The sequence below is a fragment of the Leopardus geoffroyi genome, chromosome B3, assembly GCF_018350155.1.
Source record: "Leopardus geoffroyi isolate Oge1 chromosome B3, O.geoffroyi_Oge1_pat1.0, whole genome shotgun sequence".
Taxonomy (NCBI): Eukaryota; Metazoa; Chordata; class Mammalia; order Carnivora; family Felidae; genus Leopardus; species Leopardus geoffroyi.
In genome coordinates, this window is record NC_059337.1 from 134,763,975 (window position 1) to 134,789,922 (window position 25,948).

General features: G+C 51.7%; 1 protein-coding gene, 1 long non-coding RNA gene and 1 other non-coding gene across 6 annotated transcripts in view; 2 read left to right on the plus strand and 1 right to left on the minus strand.

Annotated features, from left to right (window-relative positions):
* CCDC88C (coiled-coil domain containing 88C) overlaps positions 1-25,948 on the minus strand; it is a 129,330-nt gene that overhangs the window by 64,119 nt on the left and 39,263 nt on the right. For 3 of the 4 annotated variants that reach the window (XM_045451882.1, XM_045451881.1, XM_045451880.1), the window contains exon 4: positions 12,545-12,614. In XM_045451882.1, the coding sequence (XP_045307838.1) occupies positions 12,545-12,614 (70 nt within the window). Of the gene's footprint in view, positions 1-5,078; positions 5,237-12,544; positions 12,615-25,948 lie in introns of those variants that run through there. The other variant, XM_045451883.1, reaches the window with a different exon arrangement.
* TRNAQ-UUG lies at positions 1,059-1,143 on the plus strand. The gene has a single exon. It is a non-coding gene; the product is annotated as a tRNA-Gln (tRNA).
* On the plus strand, positions 5,338-11,614 carry LOC123584225. Its single transcript, XR_006705266.1, has 3 exons — positions 5,338-5,532; positions 7,585-7,834; positions 9,848-11,614. It is a non-coding gene; the product is annotated as an uncharacterized LOC123584225 (long non-coding RNA).

The window sequence follows — 25,948 nt, forward strand, 5'->3', positions numbered from 1 at the left end:
TGTTTGAAATGGGAACATTTTCAGACTTTCATACATTTTTTTTTTTTTTTTACTGGAGGCCTTTTACTTGTCCCAAGAGTCTAATCCATAGACATAAATAAATAGATGGCCACAATGACTCACTTCTCTGTTAAAGCTGAACTGATGATCAATCACAATTTTAGTGTCGATTACAAGGAAATGCCCACCTGAATATTAAAAGCCTACCATCAGTCTCACCAAAATCTTTCCCTGGCCACAGTGCTGCATCCAGCCCAGGTGACCACCCTCACCTCTGTCCCCAGACACCCAGTCAGTGGCCCTCATACACCTTTGGTGGATAGAACAGGTACAGACCCCTCCCAGCCATTGCCAGTGATTCACCACCTGTCATGGGCCATGAGCCCGGCGTATAACCGGCAGGGACACACAGGAGGAAAGCATTCGCAAGGTCTTCTGTTAGCCCAGACAGAAGTCAGAGTTCACACGGAGAATCTTTACATACTGTCTTCACAGCGAAGGCCCCAAAGGCCCTCATTATATCATACACTAGAATAATTTAAACAGCCCCGATGATCCATCTTCCTGGCTCGCAACAGATGAGCAAACTAAACGTGGGAACAAGCACTGAACACGCCCACTGCCAGTAGCAGGAGCACAAGCCAGTGACTGCAAGGAAAAGACCAGAAACCCTACGTACACACACGCCAAGGCCTCAAAACTACATTCTGTGGCTATTCAAACAACAAAGAGTTCTGTTCCCTCAGCACCCAGCACTTACACACCTTGACAACTATGAGTCATTCATTCATTCGTTCATTCACTCACTCACACCTATTAGAAAAGTATGCAATTCCTGTTTTGCTAAGTCTTAGAACAGAGTAGGGGGGAAAGGTTTTAAAGGGACAGAGTTTCAGAAAAATTCTCGTGGAAAAAAAGTATTTAAAATAAACTTTTTGGTAATGAACAAGGTACCAGGAAAATCACCCCTGCCCTCATTCAAATGAACCACTGCTGTGCTCATTCTCACCAGGCTAAGTGAATACAAACATTTGCTTATAATAAATGCATCCTGGGGCGCCTGGGTGGCTCAGTCGGTTGAGCATCTGACTTTGGCTCAGGTCATGATCTCACAGTTCGTGGGTTCAAGCCCCACATCGGGCTCTGTGCTGACAGCTTGGAGCCTGGAGCCTGCTTTGGATTCCGTGTCTCCCTCTCTCTCTGCCCCCTCCCCTGTTCATGCTCTCTCTCAAAAACAAAACCCATTCTGAAAAATTAAAAAATAAATAAATGCATCCTGTGATTTTTACCCCTACCCAGATTCCTGTGAAGTTAAAAAAGTATATGAAAATAAAAAATGGAAGAATACAAGTTCCCTCATTTCTCCTGGGAAGCTGATGCCCAATTTCTCTCAGGATTTCAACAGTAAGGCAAACTACTGCTATTTTCATAAATCTGCCAGATTGTAGGTTTTGAATAGTTTCAAAACATACCCGAAGACTCTGTACTGGGTCCCTGCCAATAAGACTGGCTCAGTGACATACTTAAGCAGGCCAAGAAGAAATACACCTGCAGGCAACTCCCTCCCAAGCACCCCCAGGGGTGGAGGTTCGCTGAGAACAGAACCAGAATCAACACAGTCCTCTGAGCTCAGACCAGGGCCAGCAATTTTAAAAAGCTGATAAATGCTATGGAAACCCAGAGGAAGGACATCTAGTTTGCAGTAAGGATCAGGCAAGGCTTCCTGAGGAAATGACCCCTGAGCTGAGACCCAAGGATGACGAGGGATGTGGGATGCAGGTGAACCAGGGCTCAGGCACAGGGATCAGCATGTGCAGAGGCCCAGGGGTAAGGGAACACGGCGTCTGTCAAATTATGAATGCTTTGTGGTTACGGGTGGGTCTTCAGAGTGAGAAATGGGGGCAGGGTATGAAGCAATGTTCATTTCTCTACCGAGTGAGTCACAGGCAACCGGGGGGGGGGGGGTCAAAAACATCCGACACCCTCTGCGTCTACCCACAACACCAGGGGGAATCCCATGACAGCCTGAGCTAATGGCTGAATCTAAGAAAAACCTTCCTTTACTACCTGCTTCCTACAGTCCTGACACAGAGAAACTCACACCAGCCTTAGCAGAAATAGAATATATCAACATATGCTGATCTAAGCTATATATAAAGTTAGATGTTTGTAGCAACCCGCTTCCAAAACAGAAGGGAAACTATCTGATATTGCATGTGTGTGAGGGTAGACAAAAGATAGAAGTAGATAGACAGTAGGTAGATAGAAGCGGGTTTTTTTTTTTAGTAAGTTCATTTATTTCTGAGACAGCATGCAAGCGAGCGAGCGAGCAGGGGAGGTGGGGAGGTAGAGAGAGAGGGAGAGAGAGAGAGAGAGAGAGAATCTGAGCAGGCTCTGCACTATCAGCACAGAGCCCAACATGGGGCTGGATCCCACGAACCATGCGATCATGGCCTGAGCCGAAATCAAGAGGCAGACTCTTAACCAACTGAGCCACCCAGGTGCCCTTCGAAGTGTAGTTTGATAATTAAAGTACATTAACCTCTAAAATGTGGAGGCAGAGCTAGATCAGGGCTGGAAAATCCCCTTTCTAATCTCCTGTCTGTGGTACATGTGGCTCGTCAATATCAACACCTTGTTAAGCAGCCTGGAAAGAGGCCTCAGAATCCCTCTGAAAAGAGCACCTGCCAATCAACCGAAGTTGACACATGAAACAAAACCTGTCTTCCGTGCCTGGTACGTGATCTCTAGGGTCCTTTTTGGGTCCAGTCTGAGTCTCCAAGATGCAGCCCTCTGAATGTTCCCACTTCCTGGTCTCTAGATATGGAAAATAAACCTTGTCATTGATAAATGGTCACTTAGGTATGAAGGTGGGGATTTAGGCAAAGGAATGCTAACAGTCCCCTCTAAGACGGAGCCCCTCCTGCACACCCTCTGCTCTGTTGAGGTCAGAAGGCACCGTGACTGCCTGCAAAGACAGGGTCAGAGAAAGGCAGTGACACTGACTCCTCAGTCTTGCTCACTCAGCTCTCCACAACCACAGGGGCCCAGGATCAGCAAACTGCCAGCCAGACTGAGGGTTTAACCCTCACCACCTGGAAAATGGACTCTTTCAGGTAAATTCTGTCCCCGCCCCACCCCATGCCCTTCATGCCTATGGGCCATTACTGCACTTTCAGTAAAACACACAGTCATCTGATTTAACCCCAAAGGACAGCATTATCTCCACTTTACAAACAAGAACAGGTTCAGACCAGCAGAGTCACAGAACTAAGATTTGGTCCTAGGCTGTTCACCACCTGCTTTGCCCTAACTCCCTATCGTCCCTTTGCCCCCTGAAACGGTCATTACTGAGGGTTACAGCTCCTTTCAGAACAGAACTCTATCTGACCCAAATGCCACAGTGCAGGCATTTAACCAGTGCCTGCTGATTGAGCGAGTGACATTAACAGTTAACACTGAGTCCCTGGGTAGAACATAGAGAACAATTTCAGTTTCCTTCCCTGCTGGGATGCAGACTATGCATTCGTATGTACCTATTTGTTCTTAATAATTCTCTATACCGCTCTCCTCTGCTGTGTGTTAGAGTCAATCACTAACTGTGTTTCCCCCTGGTTTCTTGTTTAACGAAAAGTTTTTTTTGAAAAAGTGAGAGTGCCCGAGCAGGGAAGAGGGGCAGAGGGAGGCTGGGGAGAGAGACAGAGGGAGGGAGAATCTTAAGCAGGCTCCACGGCCAATGCTCAGCCCAATGTGAGGCTTGATCTCATGACCCTGAGATCATGACCTGAGCCAAAATCAAGTCAGATGCTCAACCGAGTGAGCAACCCAGGCACCCCTCCGTGCTTTCTTATTTAAAAAACCATTATTTCCTAAGGATGATTATAGGGCTGTCTCACTGATTTGAAAGTAATGCTGTGCTGAACGTGACCCATGTGTATGTCTCTTCAACGTCTAATGACATCCTGAGACTCACTCACAAGAGCACAGCTCTGTGGGCCCTCCGGAGGACCCGGCTTGCATCAAAACCAGTGGTTTATTATCATTTGAACAGTCCAGGGTCACCTTCCGCAGGCACTGCCGAGGAACAGAATGGATGGGGAGTTCCTGGTGGGTGGGCACATGAGGACATCCCCCACATACCTGTCTCGGTGCATATGGTCTGAAGCAGGCATCTCCACATAATACCTCACTGGCTGAAGGGTGACTCCTAGGAAGCCCGCACCTAGCTTTTTTACACCCAGAACATTACCAAACGGGGCACCCACCAGGCAGGAACATAACCAGGCACTCCACTATCTGTTTATTCAGTTACTGAATAAATGGTTATCACAGGTGGGCTTTGGCAGGCACCAAGTCGCATGTCAGTGCAAACGGTGCAGGGGCCTCCCACGCACCCCCACCCCTCCGCCGACCAGCGGCCCCCTGATCCCAGCATCAGTGCACCCCCAATCCAGCCTGCCACCGACCCCCGGATCCCCCAGCATCGCCGGGTGTGGGCAACAAGAGGCGTCTGCCCAGCAACAGAGGCAGCTGCTCCCAGATTGGGGATAACACTTTGAAACAGCCACCCCAAGCCCCTCAGACAGCATGCCCGACAGAAAGGACTCCCTGCCTGTCCCCCCTCCCCCCCTCCCCAGGCCACAGCAGGGGAAAGCTAATTCTCCCTAGCACCGAACAATTACAGATCAGAAAAGCAAAATGCAGAGGCGCCTGGGTGGCTCAGTCAGTTAAGCGTCCGACTTTGGCTCAGGTCATGATCTCACGGTTTGTGAGTTCGAGCCCCGCATCGGGTTCTGTGCTGACAGCTCGGAGCCTGGAGCCTGCTTCCGATTCTGTGTCTCCCTCTCTCTCTGTCCCTCCCCTGCTCACACTCTCTCTCTCAAAGTAAACAAACATTAAAAAAAAAGAAGAAGAAAAGCAGAATCTGACCACAAGAACTCCGCTTGAGACCCAGCATCTGCACTGGTTGCAGGCGAGAGGGTGCCACAGGCAGGAGATGATGCGAGGAAGGGAAGGGTTCCTCCCCACCACCAGGCAGAAAACTCAAAGCCCAACTACTATCAGTGACCATAAAGAACCTTTCACAAACAACATCTCGTCCCTCCTCCTCGGACAGCCACGGCCACAGGGAACAGTGCTGCTGGAAGCCATGGCGTGGTTACCACAGCCAGGGAGCCGTCTCTGTGTACAGACCATCGCTAAGAAGTTTACTCAACAAAGGCTGGTATCCAGGCAGATCCCAGGGCTGTTCCCAAGGCCGGCATTTGGCTGCGCTCTAACACCCGCCTGTGCCTCGTGTTAACCAAGCTTTTCACGTTCCTGGAAAAGCAAAGTGCTGGCTTTCAGCTCAAGTGTCCAGCAACCCCCGCGTTCTAGATGGACCAAAAGACTCCTTTCCGGACCCAGCAAGCAGCACAGGAGCAAAGCAGCAGGCCGTAGCCTCGCCATTTGCAACCGCACTTGGATGCTTTTCTGAGCCTGCTCCCTCCAGGACAGAACGCGGAGCGTCAACAGGATCCAAATGGCTACAAGGTTGGTTCTCCTTTGCTCACTTACTTCTTCCCTCTTTGTCTAAACAACCTGAGGTTTGGGGCCCCCGGGTGGCTCAGTCGGTTAAGCGTCCGACTCTTGATTTCGGCTCAGATCATGATCTCACAGTTCGTGGGATCGAGCCCCATGTTGGGCTTTGTGCTGACAGGGCAGAGCCTTCTTGGAATTCTCTCTCCCTCTCTCTCTCCGCCCCTCCCTCCCTCACGCTCTCAAAATAAACAAACATAAAAAAATAATAAAGAACCTGAGGTTTTCGTAAATACAAAAATAAAAATATGTGCACACAAGAACAAAATTACAGTGAGGGAGAAATGAAAAAAAAAAATAAGGTTAAGAGAAATAACACCAGAAATCTCCCTTTAACCCCCAATGGTGGACGCTTGCCACCAGATCACCCGGCAAGCGGCGGCACTAGGGAGGGCAGAACCGCAGGGAGATGGCGGGGGAGGGAAGCCAGCCCTCGAGATCTTTAAGAGAACACTCACTGGGGCAAGAAGACTGTTCCTAACAAACCTAGCTCTGGGCCCCCTTCCCGGGCTGCCGGGGCGCAGGGAGCAAGCCACAGGCACACAGCCCACACAGGCTCCCTGCTAGTCTGCAGAAGGCAGAGCTGTGCCGTGTGGACTAGGAGGCAAGGCTTCCACGGGGTCTGAAAAGCACTTTGGGGATGCCCTTGACAGGAGAGCAAGCAAACACTGCGAGGGTTAAATATTGATCCCAGGAGTTTCCCTCCGGCCTTTGAAAAGTAAACTTCCGCTGTGACAGAGACTTCCTCCTAATGTCCCGAGGACAGATGCCCCTCATGGGATTCGCAACACAGTTCCACTCCTGTGAGCTTCTCCCTCCCAGGACACCTTTCCTCTGCTGCTCTGCCACACACAGCCTCCTCCAAGAGGTCTTCCTGGCCTGCCTGGCAGAACTCATCATCTGCTCTGCATTTTATGGAAAGCACACGTATGTCACTTCTCACCCTGGAAAAGATCTAGCAGTTACCAACATGGTCTTCCTATCCTCCTTCCCCCAACACGGACTGGGGGCTTCTTGAGCAAAAACAGCCTCCTTGTTTCCAGGGGCCCTGGACCCAGCGTGGTGGGCATCTGACAATGAAAGCTGGAGGAGAGGGTCAGGCTCAACTTCTCTGTGGGCCTCTGGCCGAGGGGTAGCCTACTCAAAAAAGCAAGGGTGCAGGGCCATTCTAGTCTTCTATGGGGGCGGGGGAGGGGCAGAAATTGGCCCTTTGGTTTCCTCCGTCAGAACGGAGGCCTGCATGAGCTGAGAGGAAGCTACGGCACCTGTAGGCACAGAATGCTCCCACTCATCAAGGTGCTTTCTCGGTCACTAGAAGCCCTTCAGTGAGCACCAGAACAGGGAGAAAACAGAAGACCAATGGCCAGCCCACTGAATAGCAATTAATGGAATCCCCAAGGCTATCCTCAAGTGTTCCAGCTGTATTCACAGACAGCACTCTGTAGGATATGGGGACAGCCACTCCATGGACCCAGGTATCTTGCCTTGTGTTTAAAATCCACGCAGCACCAGGCTGAAGGATGACGGTGGCCACTCCCCGATGACCCACGTATATATCCACCTGCAGAACTTAAACAGTGACAAATGCGTCTCTTACCTACGGGGCCATCAAGCCATATGCTTCTGAAGGAGTTCCCTCTCCTCTCTGAGCTGGGTTTCCCAACTTAACATGGCTCCCTTCCTTCCAGTCTAAGCGTCTTAGGTGGGATCAGCCATTTACAAGTCAAAAAACCACTACTGCACTTGGATACAAACCTTGGAAGACAAACAATGCTCTCTTCCAGCATGACTGCTGAATGATTCATTGGAGAAATTAATTTGCTACCACCTTGGCTTCCTGTCAGACGAATCTAGTCTTTTTTGTGTGTGGCCCGGTGACAGGCCTGGCTGCTGAGAAAGCAGAGCTTGAGGGGACCAGGGAGCTGGTCCAGGTGTGACCAAAAACCTTCCCTCGTTTAACAGATAAAGCAGACAGCATCACCTCTTGGTTGTCATGACTTCTTCCAGAACAGACTCTGAGAAACCATGTAAATGTCCCTAATGGATGCACAGCTGGCAATCTGGTGGGGTGAGGGCAGTTTCCAGCGCATCATCTCCAGTCTCGCGGAGCCACACACACATGGTGTTGGGCAAAGATGGACTTCCACTTGACCCCGACCACTGACATCTGACCGTTTGCATCTGTGAGAGCATATGCTTAACACTTGTCAGCCGCACTTGCTTGAAGGAAGGGAAGTGGGGACAGGAGGAGATAAAGGTAGGTCTCCGGCAGGCAGGCTTTCTTTACTGAGCACCTACTATGGGCCAGGTACTGCTGTGGACACTTGGGATAGATGCCGGCAAGAAGAAGAAAAAACCCAAAGATTCCTGTCCTCATGAGAAATTACGTCCTGGGGGTGGGGGTGGGTAAGCAACGCAACAGAGATGAAAAAATAAATGATACTGGAGGGTGATAAATACTGGGAAAGGGGGAGGCAGAGCAGGATGAGGGGACTGGCCTGGGGACACAGGGGGTCGGGAGGGGCACTTGAGCAAAGACTTGTGTCTGGGAAAAGCGTGCCAGGCAGTGGGAACAGCCGTTGCACAGACCCTAGCGCCAGGAGGGAAGGGGCAAGAAAGTAACACAACCTGACTGGTGTGTATCTAAGAGGACCAGGGGCTGTGCTTAGGACAGACTACCAGGGGCAAGGACAGAGCCAGGCAGGTGTCACAAAGCCATTCTGGCACGCAGCCGGGTGGGAGATCAGGGAGGCCATGTGGCAAGAGGAGAGAAGAACTCAGGTGCTGTGAAGGCACAGCCGAGGTACCTGCCTGACAAACAAGTGTGGGTGACAGAGGTCAGGATTTAGCCAACTAGAAACAAAACAAAGGGACACCCTACAACACCCAGCCCTGGGAGCCACCAGAACAAGGTGGGAGCCACCAGGGCAAGGCTTTCCTGCTCACAGCCATCATGTAAACGTGAGCAAGGGGCTCAGAGCAGAGTCCTGCGAGACCCCAGCTGGGCTCCGACAAGTGGGGTCCACAGTAATGAGGTACTGGACAGACACTTCCCAAGGGACTGGCACCCAGGTGACAGACAGCTGCACAACATCGTGCCATTAAAGAGAAAATCCAGAGTGGCAATTCAAGCTAAAGAAGAGAGAATGAGGATTTGGGGCCAGAGGGGCAGGTACTGCAGAGAGATTTTTTTTTAAGTTTGTTTATTTTGAGAGAGGGAGTGAGAACATTAAGTGGGGGCGGAGAGGGAGATAGAGAAGGAGAGAGAGAATCCCAAGCAGGCTCTGCACTACCACTGCAGAGCCCAATGTGGGGCTCAAACTCATCAACTGAACCATGAGATCACGACCTGAGCCGAAATCAAGAGTCGGACACTTAACTGATGGAGCCACCCAGGTGCCCCACTGCAGAGAAATTTTAACAACAGTTTAAAGTATATGAAGTTCTTTGGGGCAACTGGGTGGCTATTGGTTGAGCGTCCAACTCTTGGGTTTTGGCTCCAATCATGAGCATGGAGCCTGCTTATGATTCATTGTCTCTCTCCCTCCCTCTTTCTCTCTCTGCCCCTCTCCCTGGCTTGCACTCGCTCAAAAGGAAGGAAGGAAGGAAGGAAGGAAGGAAGGAAGGAAGGAAGGAAGGAAGGAAGAGAGAGAAAGGAAGGAAGGAAGGAAGGAAGGAAGGAAGGAAGGAAGGAAGGAAGGAAGGAAAAAAATAAAAGAAAAGAAAGAAAGAAGAGAAAGAAAAGAAAAGAAAGAGAGAGAGAGAAGTTCTTTCTCGCAGTTACTGAGCAGTTCTCGAATCCCACCCAAGGCAGAAAAAAGAGAACATCCTTTTGTCTGACGGGCGCAGGCACAGCAGGTCAGACACACAGAAAAAAATCTCATAACAGAAGTCATGACACCTCCCTTGTTGGGGTCAGAGCAAGGGGACAAAGGTTTGGCGTCTCAGGATGGGTGTCACTGGGACCGGATGCTCTGTTGGGTTCTGTCCCGCCCGCGGCCCCTGGCTCCACTGAGACGCGTTTGCCAAAAAAACAGTAACAACAACCCCAACCTGTGATGTGTTATAAGTAACGGTACAGTGTCAACGTGAGCCGAAGGGAGCACAGGCATCTTCCTACGACGTGCGAGGAGGAGTAAAAAGACAGCGCTCCGCTCACCTTCCAAACCCACTTCCAGGCCACCACCCAAAACAGAAAGCAACTTTGTGCTTTATGCAAAAACAAACCCCAAATGCTTCACTCATCTATTTTTTTTTTAATTGAAAACAGACAACACCATTCCATAAATAGGCCCCTGCATCTTCTTGCCAACCTTCCCTCTTCCCGGAGGCCCCCTGGGACTCCCGTCAAAACCTACCCAAGCGTGTGCCCAGCTCCCAGCTCCCGGCCAGGCCGCCAGCGCTGTGATGAGCCAGAACCGGTCTCTGTGCGCGGCCCGCAAAGACCCTGCCTGGGGGCCCTCCGGGCTTGTCACGAGGCCCATGCTCGAGGTCTCTTTCCAACCTCTCCTTGAGAGCTGGGGACACAACCTTTTGAGTGACATGTACGGATTCTTTTCTGTGCTGGAGACAATCCACGCACCTGTCAGTTGGAAAGCAGCTTCCCCACAATGTTCTATACCTGAACTATGGCAAAGGTCACACGACTCTACACGATTATGACAGAGAGTCACCCCACAGTATACTCAGAACAGGTGAATTTTATGGGATGCAAACTATACCTCAATAAAGCCGTCTCAAGAAAAAGTCAGCGTCCACCTCACCTGGATGTTTCTGTTCAGCACTGGACCTGAAGTGGGGGCCTGTGTTGTCTCTACATGTGGACAACCTCTTGGCCCCTGTGGTTCAGAGGCTGGAACAGAGACTCTGCCGAGGGGGAGGCTGGGGCCAGAGTTCCAGGGTGAGGAGGAACCTGGTGAAGGGGCTTCCAGGAGACAGGCTTCCCGCCAGCCGCAGGAAGAGAGGACACTGACAGGGAAAAGAAGGGGCACCCAGAGGAAGCGGGTGAGCTACACAGCACGCCAGGGTGATGGGGGGCGGGGTGGGGGAGTGGGAGGAGTTTCATGTTAGATTGAGCCATCTGCCACTGCCAGTTTTGTAGGTCAAAACGGCTGGACACTGGCCCAACTTCACATGTCCGTGTGTGCTATGGATGGGGAGTTCAGACTCCGGGGTCTGCTTACAGGCTGAGTGACCAAGGGCTCATCACTTAAACTCTACGGGCCTGCATCTTCTCACCTATAAACGGGATGGCACAGCCACACCCCGGAAGCACACTTTGATTTCCACGTTTTAATACATACACGACGCCCAGCACATGGCAGGCTCACCAAGGGCTCAAGGAGGGAGCATCCTTCTTTCCTGCTCCCCCGCCCGCCTCTTCGCCTTACGTGGCCGCCTCCAGAGCAGGCGGAAGAGCAGAATGAAGTTTGCACGGCCAGCCTCCCACAGGCATCTCTCTTCCCTTGTAAGACCGGCCCCCAAATATGTCAGGACAGTTCTGCTCGGCGAAGGAGACCCCCACTTTCCTGATGTTACTACAGAAATACGAGAGCGCCGACTGTCCCTGGGGCCCGGGGCTGTGGCTGGCATCCTCTATGTGGGGGAACCAGGAAATCAAACCAAAAGACGAACAGCCCAAAGGCAGAGCCAGGGGCAAAGTGAACCAACGGCCCCGGTTACCGACACACCCAGTGGGTAAGGGCGTTCGCTGCCAGGAGCCACCAGGTGGGCCTGGGTGGCTTCTGCAAAGCCATCATGCAAGGCTGTGAGTGCTCATGGCCAGCTGTGCTAAAGACTATGGGAGGTCATGTGGAGAAAAGGCATACGCACCACCCAGCTGAGGCCCAGGAGGACACTCGCCAGGAGCAAAGTGATCTGATGCTCAGCTGCCCCTGACCTGGTGCCCCCAGATGCTGCTGCAGCCGAGGGCCACGGCGCTAAAACACAACTTCTCTACAAGAAGTGTCCTGGGCTGGTCACTCGGTGTACTCTTCCTTCAGTCTGCAGGCAACTTTAGCTAATGTCATACAGGCAGGAGCAACTTTAGCTAATGTCATACAGGCAGGAGCTAATGTCATACAGGCAGACTCCAGTGGGAGCAGGGTGAGAGGAGATGCTGCAGAGGAAAGCTTCGGTTCCTTCTGTAGAAGCCTCTACTGTGTGGGGTCCTTCCTGCATTCCTGGACCCTCACCTGTTTCTAGGAGGCCAAAGACCTATGCTAGCCAAGTGTCCGCTGGAACGGGTCCCAGCCAGCTAGTGCACTGTCCCTGGGGCCGGCGAGCTGATGTCCATGAGCCATGGGTGCAGGTCAAGGCACACAACTGTGGCAGGGAAGAAATCCATCAGCCTGTTTAACTCTCCCGGTGAGTTAGCTGGGCAGGTATGAATTAAGCTCTGATTTTCTGCAATGGAGGACATTTCATTCAGTCTTTCAAAGGCACACCGAGTGTCCAAGCCTGGGACTTAGAAACCTTGCCCTCTCGGGCTCCATAGACCCGTGGGAGGTATGAAAACAGATACAAAACAGGACATGCCGGAGAGATACACCACAGTGTGAATCAAAGTGTAGTACAATCCAGCGGAAGGGACATTCGTTCGCTCAAAAGGTTCTTAACTTTCTTGCCAATAGATACCACAATACCATGACGGTGTGGCTTCCACATTTACTAAGGAGAGACCCCCAGCAAGTCTGGCCTACGACTCAGGCGCCTAAGCCTGACAAAGCAGTGGCCTTGCCTGCCTCCACACTTGCATATGAGGGGTTGGGAGGGCTCATTCTTAAGGGGGGGAAAACGTGCTCTTGGCTTAATGCCTCAGAGTAATAAACCACCCTTTAAAATCGCACCAAAATGATCACGTGTTGTCACTGTGGTGGCTCTGAGCCGGCAGCCAGAGCTCTGTCTCCAGCAGCTGCTCAGAGCCGATGGCACTGCCCGGGCACCGCAGGGGGCAGCTTCCACTCACCAGACAGCGGGTCTTTGCCAATCATCAAAACATTGGGCAAATTCATTACGATCAGCTGCTGGAGAACTTCCTACAGAAACAAAGGGGAAAAGATACCGTTAAGAACAGGAAACAAAAGTAAAGAATGATTAAGAAAATTACAGTTTATCAAGTCACTGGACGAAACGTGCAGCCGTTGAACGGTAACTATGAAGGATCCTATAGAATAGGAAGGAATATTTACAATACAAATAAACGTGAAAAGTCAAAGTTAATTATACTTCAGTCTTGCTCATGAACAAATAAAAGTCATGCTTGCATATGTACAGAGACCTCGGGAAAAAGATCTACTGCATGCTAGGATAGAGGATTAGGTGTAAGCTTCTTTTTAAGAGATGTCTTTATTTTTATTTTATGGTCTGCTCATGCAATTAAAAAAAAGTTCAGAGTAAAGATTACAGAGATGCTTCTGAGTCCCCACGACCTGATGATTCAGGATCCTAGCATTCAGCAGGCCTTTGGTATAAGCTGTAAATGAGGAGACTTCTCTCCTTTACGACACTGGCTTCCCTGGGAGAGAGGATAAATCACAGCTAATCTGCACCGTTAGAGGCAGCGCGCGGAAATGAGCCGCCTTCTGGCCCTCACACCAAGGGGCTTTGAAAGGAGGCCCAGGCACCAGCCATCAGTCATGGCCCCGTGTCTGGGGTCTTTAACAAGCTCCCCCTGGGAGTGTGCCGGCTCCGACCCACCGCTCATGTTGCCCAAAGCACTTCTCAGGGCAGGTCTGCCTCCCCCGCCCAGATGAACCTGGTTTTTCACAAATTAGAAAAGTCTAATTTTACAGAAGACCAGTAAGGGGATAGGTTTCTTAGGTATTCTTGGTCTTACAAAAGTGGTCACTACAGAAACTTCACCAACAAAGCTCCTCTTAGGCCTTTTTAAAAATGTTTCCAGTGAGACAGCTTTTTTTCCAGAGTCACTCTATTGCACAACACGAGGGTCTCCGTATTCTGTATACTGCCAGCTAGCACTGATGGAGACAAGAGGGACAATCACACAATTCCCTAACCCCACAGGGTCCAGCTGAACACCCCAGAATGATGTCCAAATCATCAGATTAGAGTGAGAGCCTTGGCAGGCATGCCTGAAGAGGCCAACACCTTCAAAAAACATATAAAGTGATTTTATCTCCCCCTCACTGTTTCTATGGCTCCTGTCCACACCAGAACTTGGGGGGAGTGGATGTGGACCCAAACACACCGGGCCCCTCCCCCACTCAATGATGGGGTCACAGGTCACCACATCAGAGATCCTCATGTTTTCTCGAACACGTCTTAGTTGTAAATACCTGTGCTGGACAGAAGTGTGAACCGTGTAGCAGCCTCAGCCCGCCTTCAGGGCTTGAAAGACAGACACACACACACACACACACGGTCTCTTCATTGAATGCACTCACCCCAAAGGATTCCACAGTCCCACCCTGGGGCAAAACACACATCAACAGTAAAATCAGCAAAATCCACTTTCCAGCTTGCTCATCCAGCAAAAGGAAGGACTCCAGGCCGGATTAGCCCATTCTGGCACGGAGTCCCTGCTCTGCCCCAACGGTAAACTCAAGTGTGCAGCCCAACTTCTGGAGGATTTACTTGTTATCACTGTCCAACCAGCTATAGTCCCTTTTGGAGTCTTGGCTGGTTTCACCCTGCCACCGTCCAGGAGTCTGGAGTGCTAGCACTATTATCGGGGTGCTTACGTTTCTAAGAGATACAGAACATGAAAGCGTCTTAAAGGACTCTGAAATGACGCAAAAGTGGTATTTCTATGCTAACGATGAGCTCAGCAGAAGACTGCTGGGAGCATTGCTCGGAAATATTGCTAGAACACCCACATACTCCCCTTCCAAAGCAGCATGTTTAACTTTGTCTAATCAGTACTAATTTTCCCACAAGAAATAGGTCATTTGTGCAATCAAGAAGTAATGCTTTATGAACAGAAGATATCTTTTATTTGTTCCTTTCAAAACACACTGTGGGTCTCCCAAGATCGAATCCTGGGGCCCAAAGCACTCCTGAGACATTAACCAGCTCCCCACCCCCTCCAAGGACTACCAATCACATTTTCAGCAAAAGCAGTCTTCAAGATAGAAGCAGCAAGGTCAGAGAAATACAGCGCGAGACACAAATTAACTTCAAATGTTCTAGTAACCGTCTTAAAAAAAGATTTTTTAAAAAGGTGTATTTATATGAAAATATCCTAATAATGCCTTAAGACAATATATATCCAAAATATTATTTCACCACATAATTAACATAAAATCATGAATGAGATACTTTACATTCTCTTTTCATACTATGGTCTCTGGTCTCAAAGCCCATCTCAATTTGGATGCTAAATTCTCACTGGAAACACCTCATCTGCAAAAGCAGCTTCACACACCCCAAGATGTTCCAAACACACTTAAAAAAGTTTTCCTAAATAACTGAATCAGGTATCAGTTTTTAAATTTAATTAAACTTTCACTTCCTCAGTCACACTAGCCACATCTGGAGGCCCCAACAGCCCCATGTGGCCAGCAGCTGTCACACTCCCCGACACCAGTGACAAGGGGACTCAGCAGAGATCAGTCCCTGAGGAAAGCCGTGTCTCCTGGTTCCCTCGGGGTGGCAGGGCCTCCAAGGCGACAGGCCAGGCCCTCCATCTAGTGGGGACGTGAGGTGGTTGCTGACGAGGAGACCCTCCCGCCTGGTACTCAGAACAGAAAGCCACTGTGGAGGCCGCAGCTGACACTGGCCGGCTCAGCAGGCACCTGGTCACACCCTGGCTGGCTGCGTGGGGTGGGCAAGAGCCAGGACGGAGAACACTAGCCCAGTGGTGTGCTCTGAGCAGCCCTCAAATGTGCCAGCAAACCCTCCTGGCACCAGCCAGGCCTTTGCAAAAAGCAGAAGCAAAGGCCAATGCCACATCCCGAGGCAATGATGAAGGACAAGGGCAGCCTCTGTCTGGTCACCCCATCCGTGTGGCCTGATGGGCAGGAGGGAAGAGTCAGGGTCAGGGTGCAGCCTTCCTGAGACCCCACCCTTTGGAGGGACTGGGGTGGGGTAAGGTTAAATACCGAGATCCAAGGTGGATTCTGTACCTCTTCCTTCTCCTCCCCATTCCCCCTCTAAGTTTGTTCCCAGATCCTAATAGAAGATGCAAGGGGGACCCCAGATGCTCCTTTTCATAAATGAAGCTGCCCTAGTTGTGTCCTGGAAGGATCCCATGGGTAACTGCTGTAAACAAATTCAAGGTAAAGTCACAAGAAGGGACGAAAGGAGGGTGGGTGTCGCGGGCAGCAGAGGCGGGGCGAGTGCTCTGTAATGTAAAAAGGGGACAGAACCTAGGGGACACCAACCAGCAAGGCTGCCAGTCCAGGAGCGAGAATCTCATCCTAATTCCGAAGCTCCTCCCAGGGCTGTGAGCCCTACAGGCTAGGGGAGAATGGGACGGGGCGGGGACACTCTCCTGGAAGCGTCTGTCACCCCAGTTGCTGGGGGTTGGGGGCTGCATCTGTGTTTGCACATGGTGTCTGTCAACAAGCCTAGAGACTCACCCACCCTCGGATTCCAGCTTCCGGATTCCAGCGGCAGCGGCCACCGGAGGTGACCCAGGGCCCGTGGCCTGGCTCTCAGAAGTCACCGGTGGGGAGAAGTTCTAAGAACAGAACCAGGAAGCTGAGTGCAAGGAAAAGGCTTCCTTCCCATCAGAATCCTCTCCTGACAAGTACAAATGTACTCGGTGGGGGGAAACCCGGGGACGCGGGAGCCCCATTCTGGGCTCCAGTTAATGGGGTGCTGGTAGTGACAGGAAGGACAATGGGAGGATGGGGATGAACAGATTCCAGAGGCACCTGGATAGACACACAATGCACAACTGAGCGAGCAGCCACTGTGGACCACACTGCAGCACCCAGGGGCACGGCTTCACTGCCCGTGGCCAAACACTGGTCCTGCTGGTCTGTGAGTCCACCTCGGGGCCCAGGTGGCAATTCGGGCTGGCTCCACGGTGTCACGCTGCACCCTTGTCACTCCCTACTGTCACCGGCCATCCCCCCCCAAGCTCCCTCCAACCTCACTCCTCCCAGGGAGGCTGCAAAGTCTCCTGAACGCCTGCACTTTGTGGGTGTCGGCAGGGCAAAGTCTTAGGATGAAAAGATCTGGAAGTTTCCGTCACTGCTCTACGGACAGGGTTGTCCTGCTAGAGGCAGGAGGACACAGCGAGGGGGAGTGGGAGGCCTGGGGCGGCACAGCAGGGGCTGGGAGGGACCCGGGATGGACCCAAGCACCCCTGGTTGCTTCAATCTACCTCCTCTGGCCCAGGGCCTGATGTGACCCCCCTCCTCACGCACCTCCCCACCCTCAGCTCCCAGGGGCTTGCAGATGCGGCTCAATTTCTGCATCTGTCCAGTCACTCGATTAAACCGTTAGGTTCTGTGGGAGCTGGGCCCCCTAATTCCACGTTGGCCAGTCCCCATTCAGGACTTATGCACACTGCACCCACACAACCATGTTCACGCAGCTGAATGTCCCGGAAACCCCCAGGTGAGCCTGGGCTTTCTCCCAGGACCCCACCCTTGGCTTAGGAACAGGGGACTCAGCTCAGGTCCCTGCAAACTTACCTCTGGGAATAAGTGCATGTACCCCAAACTCTTGGTAAACTGTCTACTGCACAACTGTCAACAGCAGAGTATTAAACGGAGACCCTAACACACCCCTACCAACACCTCAACATACAAATGAAAGGAAGTATGGTGTGGGTGGGGGGAGTCGGTGTGATACGGGAGTAGCACTTCAACACTGAGGCTACCGATGGGTAGGTGGTCCTGGTTAGAACACAAGATGCCTCAGTGAATAGAAGGACACACAATTATATGTGCAGTACTGGGGTTGAAAAAAGAAAAAGAAACCCTCAAAGGGAATGCACCAGAATGACACCACATTCTTCACTCGTGTTGTCAGAACAAAAGCAAGTTTTCCAGTATTTTCTAAAGGGCCTGTAATGTGCTCATATCTATGGTATTTTAACCCATATGGCTTCTCACACATACAGTCCGCAGCATCTATTCATCAGATAGTAAGCCATGAAAGGACAGGTTCACAAAAATGACCTCCTTTGAGACAACTCATCAGGTATCCAAGATGAATGAAATGGATTCCCATGTTTTAAAACACGCCCCCCTCCCCCCTCTCCCTCAGCTGGGAAGAGCAGACACCAGCCAGCAGGACCCAGGCGACCTGGCCAGGGATGGGGACAGGGCTGACTTATAGGCCTGGGGAAGGGGTGGGCTCCAGAGCATCCGCCCCTTGAAGGTTCAGGTTAGGGGTCCCAGAAAAGTTCCATCTACCACCCGAGGCAATGCAGAGGCCTCACTGAAAAGGCTTACAAGCCTGCCAGGTCCCATCTGGACCTCTGTGCCCGCTCAAAGAGAAAGGTCATTTTCTCCCCTGGTGGAAGAAATGCGAGGTCCTGGAGAAGTTCTGCGGTAGAAACACACGTGTGTAGTGGGACTACAGGATTAAGAACAAGGATTTCATTGGGGCGCCTGGGTGGCTCAGTCGGTTGAGCGTCCAACTTCAGCTCAGGACATGATCTCGTGGTCTGTGAGTTCAAGCCCCACACTGGGCTCTGTGCTGACAGCTCAGAGTCTGAAGCCTGCTTTGGATTCTGTGTCTCCCTCTCTCTCTGCCCCTGCCCCGCTCATGCCCCCCCCCCCTGTAAAAAATAAATAAACATTAACAAATTTTTTTAAAAAAAGAACAAGGATTTCATGAAGCTGCTGAAATAATTTTTCCTCTCCCCCAAAATCAAACTGAATTTTATGGCTTGATATGGTGCCAGGAAGACCAAATAAATGCTACTACAAGCCAAGTTTTCAGGCCCATGAGTGACACCACCCCCCCCCCCCCCGAGGGGTTTAAATGGGAGGTGATGCTGAGTAAACGAGGGGAAATCCCAGCAAAATTAAGACAATCACCAAGCAGAGGCATCCAGATCATTACCAAGGAGGTCTGGCCGGTCCAGACAGCAAAAGATGCCTTCCACACGGCTAAAGAAACAGAGTGTTGTTGTGGACCTGTCCACGTTCTCAGAGCCAATACTGAAAATCAGACACGCGTGTTATCAGCTTTGAGCATACACCCAGCACCCCTTTAGAACTGGGGTTCAGATATTCCAAAGATACATACTGAGCACCGTGCTGTGAGTGGGGAACTCTCAGCCTGAATGGAAAGGCAGAGAGGCAGAAAATCACAGCGCAAAAGGACAGGTGTCAGTCAGAGCAGCACAGCGCAACCAAGTCTGGGAAGGCTTCCCAGAGGAGGCGGCTTCTGAGCTGGGCTATGGAGAATGCTTAGGAGTTCCACAGGTGGGGGAGAAAGCCCAAAAATATATTAACTGCTAAATGTGGCCAACAAGCCAAACCTTTGGTTACCCTGTACTATACATACTCTGCAGTTCCTCCTGGGGCACAATCTTCCTCACATACCCCTAGCCTCGATTACCACCAGTCAGAATCCTAATCATTCTCTGAAACTCACAGAAAACATGACCTCCTCTATGCAGCTACCACTGATACCCTTAATCACATATGATTTTCTTTCCCCTGAATTCTTAAGGCTTCATTTGCCCTCTTCTGTGGCCTTTTCACATTTTGCCTTCTTCATCAACTCTCCATTCAAAGGCAGCAAAAAGCTGCTAACAGTGACAGCTGACAGAAAATCAGACTGATCAGAAAATATTCCTCAACATTTATATTAAGATGAAAAAAAATTATCCTCTTGGAAGAGGTGTCCTCTCTCTCTCTCTCACACTAACCGGGGAACCAAGTCCTAAAAACCATCTGCTTTGCTCCACTACCATGATGGAAGAAACTCAACTGTCTTTGCCTGGAATCTTGGCAAAATTGGCTGCCACATGCCTTAAGATTCAACAGCCTGCAGATGTAGGCAAAAGTTAAAACATCTCCTCGTCAATTTGTAATGCTGGTTTGGGTACACCATGCTTTCTGATTGTTAATTCCCAAATACAATCATTTTATGAGCAAAGAGAAGCAGAACAAGGGTATTTAAAAATTCCAACACTACAGAAATGACTCAGACAGGAAAGGTATCACCTGAATTCTGATGTTCTCAGGGTCTATTCCAGTGCCCTAGAAGAGGTGACGTGTCTAAACCCCACAGCAAGAACACGTCCAGGAAGTGCGGACCACTTAGCTGGGGTTCACACGGGTGGGATGCCTCTGGGCATCCGACAATGAGACGCTCACAGAGCACCGCAGAGAGACCTACAGAGCCAGGGACTAGCTCCAGGGGTCCTCTGCACACACACCACACAGTGTGTGCTCATGTCATCAATTAGCAGTCCTCCATACCACACCTTGAAACCTCCCACCTGCATCTGGCCAAGAGGGGTTCCTTAACGCCCTTGAGGACTCCTCAGTCAAAACAGAAGGTGCCAGAAACCCTGCCTGATCTTGCCAAACATACACCCAACCACAGAAAGTGCCCCATCTCTTTCCTTCTCCCAATATTCACAAGAGGTACTCAGGACAAGAATTATTAGAATTTCCCATCTGAGGGAACCACAGCACAGGGCAGGTAACAGGGCTTCACATGGGGTCCAGAGCAAGGGCCAAGACTGGCAGTCTGCGTGGCGAGCTCTCCCCCATACCACGCCAGCTTCCCCGTGGCTCACACTAGAACACTCTCTACAGGTGAGGTTTGCCTCATACCTTCCATGGTGATGCCTGGTACTGACAGCCTGCCGGCCTCACCCCGACAGATCAAGCCTCCCATGATATCACCCGATCTGAGAGCAACAGGGACTAGACTCCAAAGCCAGGTGCCACAGCCCACTTTCTGGGATATCACAGCCAGGAGCACGAGTTTCTAATGTAGCTGCTGGGAAGAGACGTAAGTCTGATGATTTATCCTCGGCCGCCTGTTCAAAGCCTGAGCCCATGGGGCCACGTGCTTGTAATTCCATCTGGACAAGGGGCTCTGGCTCCGGCCGCCTTCCCTCTCACTGGGGCAGTGAGCCCTGGCAAAATGAGTGGGTAATGAAGTGCTTTTATGTTAAGAGGCTGTCACGTAAAGCTGCTGATAGATTCAATCCATCTGTTCCAACTCCTTTCAATTAATCCTGGGGTCCCCAGGGCCTGAAACCAGTCCGGATCCACACAAGCCCAAGAGTGCTGACTCCCCTAACTAGGCCACGCTGCATCTAGGACCCAGCGATGTAAAGCCACCAACCTGGGCCATCCGTGGTTATCACATCGTGAAAGAACCGCCTGCCCCGAACGCTTTGTAGCTGCTTGCCCTCGTGGCTGTTCACAAAAACAAACAACACCATTCTTTGTTCACAGAAAGGAAAACAAGTATTTCCTTCCACAGAGGAGGAGGAGGAGGAGACCTGTGGGAAGGAGCCCCTGGAAACTCAATCACCACTGCATGAGGGCAAAAGCTATGTGCTGTGTGACCTCAGGAAAGCCACAGTCCCTCTCTGAGCCACACCCTCATCTGTAACAGGACTAGGACCACCTCTAAAGGGATGTCTGGCTCCTTCAGAAGTTGGGGGAGGGGAACTGGGAAAGGAGACAGCGTGCTGGCACAGAGGAGCACATCACATTTTTATCAGGTCACTAACTCAGGACTGCCAACTCTGAAAACAGGCAAGTGCCCATGTGTCCCAGAAGAACCCAGGGGAAACCGAACAAGGGACAGGACTGCAGGATGCTCAAATGTCCCCACAGACGCTTGTCACCTTCCCTTTAGGGCTGGTATGATGCCTGGGGTTGCTCTGCAGCAGGAGCCATCTTATCTGATGCTGGTAAGTGCCTGTTCTGAGCCCGTGGACCAAAAAAAGGTGGTGGGGTAGCCCCGGAAGCATGGGCAGGGCACTGTGTTCAGCTCCTCTGAGAAGAATTTCTGCCCATAAATGGTGTTTCGGGAGCCACTTTACATGGTAAACACAAGCCTGTCACCAGCAGCCAAGGTTGGGCTCTAGAGGAGAACTTCTGCAGCAAAGCCATCAGCAGCCACAGGTGCTGGGGGAGGGGCACAGGGCTCCAGATGGACCAACGGACAGACACGCAGACTTGCTGACAGATCCCGGCCAGCATCAAGGGGCTGGTGAGAACTAGCTTTTAAAACTGCAAGAGGCTTCCAGATTACCTACAGAGCAGGGAAACTGAGACCCAGAGAGGAAAATCACAGGGTGGGGGCGTGGGCAGCATCACACCTGGGTCTAGAAAGCCAGGTCTCCTCTGCCTCCACCCGGAGCTCTTTCTACCACGGCAAGGAGAGCAGTTCATTCATCAGTGTCTACTGGGTGCCTCCTACACCCAGGACCATGCTCCAGGAGGAGGGGCTCGGGGGAGGGAGGGGTGGTCCTGTCCTCACACTCAATGCCCAGAGTGGTTCAGGGACATCCTGTCCTCTCCTCAGCAACATCAACAGCATCAGTGCTTGGGGCTGACACAAGAAACCCTACTTCATGACAATGAGGGATCTTACAGCTGTGGACCAGCAGTTGGAGAATCCCTGTGTTCCAGCTTCTTGGAAGAGTCTACATTTCTGTTAATCAGCAGGCAAGGGAGGGTGTGGGGCTCACAGGCAGACCACCTATTGGCCAGGGTGTAGCGTGGGTGTGCGTGGGTATGTGTGTAAGGGAGGGAGGCTAGAAGAGCCACCAACACCACCAGTCCGCGGGACCCAAACTGCTCCCCTACACCCCCAGCAGCTGGGGGCCCTAGGCTGATTTCCCAGGCACCGTCTGCCCTGGGCACGCCTACAGAGCTTAGTGGGAGGGGTGCGGCCCTCCCCTGTCCCAGCAAGTTGCTGGGTGTCTATGCATCCACTGTGTCCCATTCTGCTGCATCCATCACTCAGCCCAGGCAGGGCTGGAGCAGGGGCCACACCCTAGCAGCCCTCACCCGTTCCTGACAGTGCTGTACCAGCTCCCTCGCTCCCAGGGTACAAGTCTGAGCAGGAGGGGACAGAGTGCCTGGGAGCCTCCAGCAGCAGGTGGCAGCCTGCTGGGACCTGCGAGGGCAGGGAAAGGCAGGGAGGGAAGACCAACCCAGAGCGTGAGCGTCGCAGGACCCAAGGCACCAACGCATCCAAGTCAGCCAGGCCTCCACACCCATCTCCCCAGGGCAGGGAGAATAGAAGGACAGCCGATCACTCTCTTGGACACCACTGTATTTCCGGGTACCTAACAGGTTTCAGGTGGTGTGCTGGTGTGTTTGTGGTGGGGGGAGGGGAGTCACACAGAGATGACTTCTGTCCTCAAATCTACAATACACAGACAGAAAGACAAGCTCAACAAAACGTGCAAGAGCAGTGAGGGTGCCCAGGGTGTGTGCGCATGGGGCCGGGCTCTGTCCTTGAAGAGACTGCCGCCTGGCAGGGGGCCGACCTGCTGGCAAGTTTGGCACCCTAACAGCGGAGATGAGAGGCATCTCAACTGAGGAGCACATGGGAGAGGCTCACCCAGAAAGGCTTTCAGGAAGAGGCGGCACTGAGCTACGATGGAACAGAGAGGCACAGGTGCCCCCCAGGCGTGTCACATGCCTAGCAGATCATGCTGATGGCAGGGAAAGGAGGCAACAAAGGCAAAGGAAGAAGCAAAAGGCACCCCACCCCCACTTCCTGTGTCCAACACAGGCACTGGAATCCCACCTCCTGGCCCAGTCCAGGATGAAGCAGCAGAGCCCCTGCTCATGGAGTTGGGGCCCTCGGCATGCACTCCGTACTCAGCTCTGCGGTGGCAGCAGTGGCTCTGGAGTCCCCAAACCAGGCCCACCAGCAGCCTCTTGCCGCTGGGACTCAGCTCCAACTCCTGCCAGGTGGCCGGGCGGGCAGGGGGGGCATCACACCTAACCCACAGGAGACTGAGCACAGCACCTGGCACGTAATGAGGCCCCAGACACTCTTAGGGAGAACACATGCCTGCCTCCTGCTTCAAGGGTCCCGCTTTAGAACAGTTCTGGGATGCACACATGTAGGAGGCCTGCAGAGACCAGAAGTGAAGACAGCCACAGTGAGGTGGGTGTGGGAGTTCACCCTGGGGGTCCTCGGGAATGGAGAAATCCTCCCCACCCCCAGGTTCACCCCATGCCCCTTCTTCCTCTCTACTGCTCTGGCTCCTTCAGAAAGGACTGAATAGGAACACCTGGACACCTCTACTCCCTTGCTCTTACTTCTCTCTTCCCTCCAGTCGCTGGAGGAAAAGCACACACGATGGTAGGCACTGCAAAGGCTGGCAGAGGTTTCAACCCTCAAGGCCTGGCAGGTGCTATGCTGAGAACTCTCAGGGCAGGCCTAGGCTGTAGGGGAGTGGGTATAGGGAGAGGGGGTGCTTGGTACATTAGTGATGCCTGGGGGATGGGGAGAGAGGTGCCTGGTTGATTAGTGATGCCTGGGCATGGGGGGAGGGGGCGGGTTGCTTGGTTGATTAGTGATGCCTGCCTCAGGCAGAATGACAGAATTTGCACCTCGGAGACCAGCAAAGGTGGAAATGCAAACTCTCCACAGCAGGAAGTGAGCTAGGTAGGCCTGTACTACTGCCTCCCTCGCCCAGAAAGCTGCAGATGAAACAGGCGGTCCAAGTTACAAAGAGGTGACTTCTGGCTCCAAGAGGAGGGATTTCTGTGAACTAAATGAGACGCATTGACAAAATGATATACTGGGTCAAAAATGCCAGGATCCTTGCATTTGGAGGGAACCTGACTAGAATGACTCTACGTTATTACAAAAGTAAAACGGGGAGAACACATTTATTCCTCAGGATTTCTGAAAACTAATCCTCAAATCCATGTTAAATGACCTAAGGGCGGGCGGGGGGGTGGGGGGGAGCATACTTAGCCCGTTTTACTAAAAGCAGAACATTTCTAAAAATGAATCTTCCAACAACAGTAGCAGTTGCTACATCCGTCTGATCATCAGAGGCCTTCCCCATCATACAAATAACCCACCTGGGAACAACCACCACAACAGCAAAGAAACAGAGAAACAGATGGTGTAAGCAAACAAATCTTATAAACACTGGTCACTTCGCATCATTAAGGGAGGTTGCCACTCATGGCCAGACTTCATCTAGAGAGTAAGGAACTCTGAAAGGTTCTTATTTTCCTATCACCAAAAATGTATTCTATAGCAGGAAACTGGGGGAGGGCGACTCAGGACACAGTTGAAAAACTGGGGAGGAGGAAGGTTAAGAAATGAGTTTGTAATGAGTAACATTTCGTCAGGAAGCGAAAATCTCAACAGATGCTATCAGCTTCAAGGCAGCTGGGCAAGGGCTTGGTGGTGGCTCAATGCACGCCCCCTCCCCCCAACACCTGATGCAATCTCCCCCACTCTGCAACACTCACCTCCAGTGCCATCCTCTACCCAAATTCCTTGGTTGGACATCATCACTTCCTCCTCTGTGCCCCTGAGCCCCAGGGTGTGCACCCCTATAGTCAGTAAAATGTGACTGGGAACCTCAGGGTCTTGGGGTGCTATAAGGTGCTCATCTCTGAATTGTCCCCTCCACCACCCCAGGCCTCTGCACGTGCTGCCCACAGATGGTCACCAACTGCTGGCTGACCCAAACCCACTGACCACAGGAGGAAGGGTCTGGTGAGAACAGAGGCCTCAGAACCTCAGGTCACTGACTACATCTTCGCCCTTCCTGCAGAGTGCAAGCAACACTGGCTTTTGAACAGTAAGCCAGTCCTAACCGGCAGGCGGTATCCCAGGTCCACTGGCTGGCTCTTTGCCAACACAAGATCTGTTTAATCAACAAATATTTTAAGTTTACTTATTTTTGAGAGATAGTGTCAGCAGGGGAGGGGGCGGCAGGGCAAGGAGAGAGAGAGAATCCTAACCTGTGAGATCATGACCTGAGTCAAAATCAAGAGTCAGACACTTAATTGATTGAACCACCCAGGTACCCCGATCAAATATTTCTGATTGCTGGGGATGCTGTAGTCAATGAGGGCAATAAAGAGGTAAATAAGTGTATTATAAGCATGTGCCAAGAAATACTAAGTGCGGAGAAGAAAAATCAGCAAGGTAAGACCATTCGGAGTGACAGAAAAAGAAATTACAGACACGCAGCCAAAGGAAAGCCCTTCCATGAAGTGATAGTTGAACAAACATGAGTGGAGAGAGGGTGTGAGCCAGATGGACACGTGGAATAAGAGAATTCCAGCCACAGGCAAGTCTTGCAAGAGGGCAAGTCTTGTGGCTGGAACACACCGTGCAGTCCCACGGAGGGTGACGCACACTGGCAGGGGCCCACCCTAACCTGTGGTGCCATTTCCAGCAGTGCCCGCAGTGGACTCGCGGGGTCAGACTCCCCACTCTGAAGCCTGAGGCAGCACAGGAATGTCACATG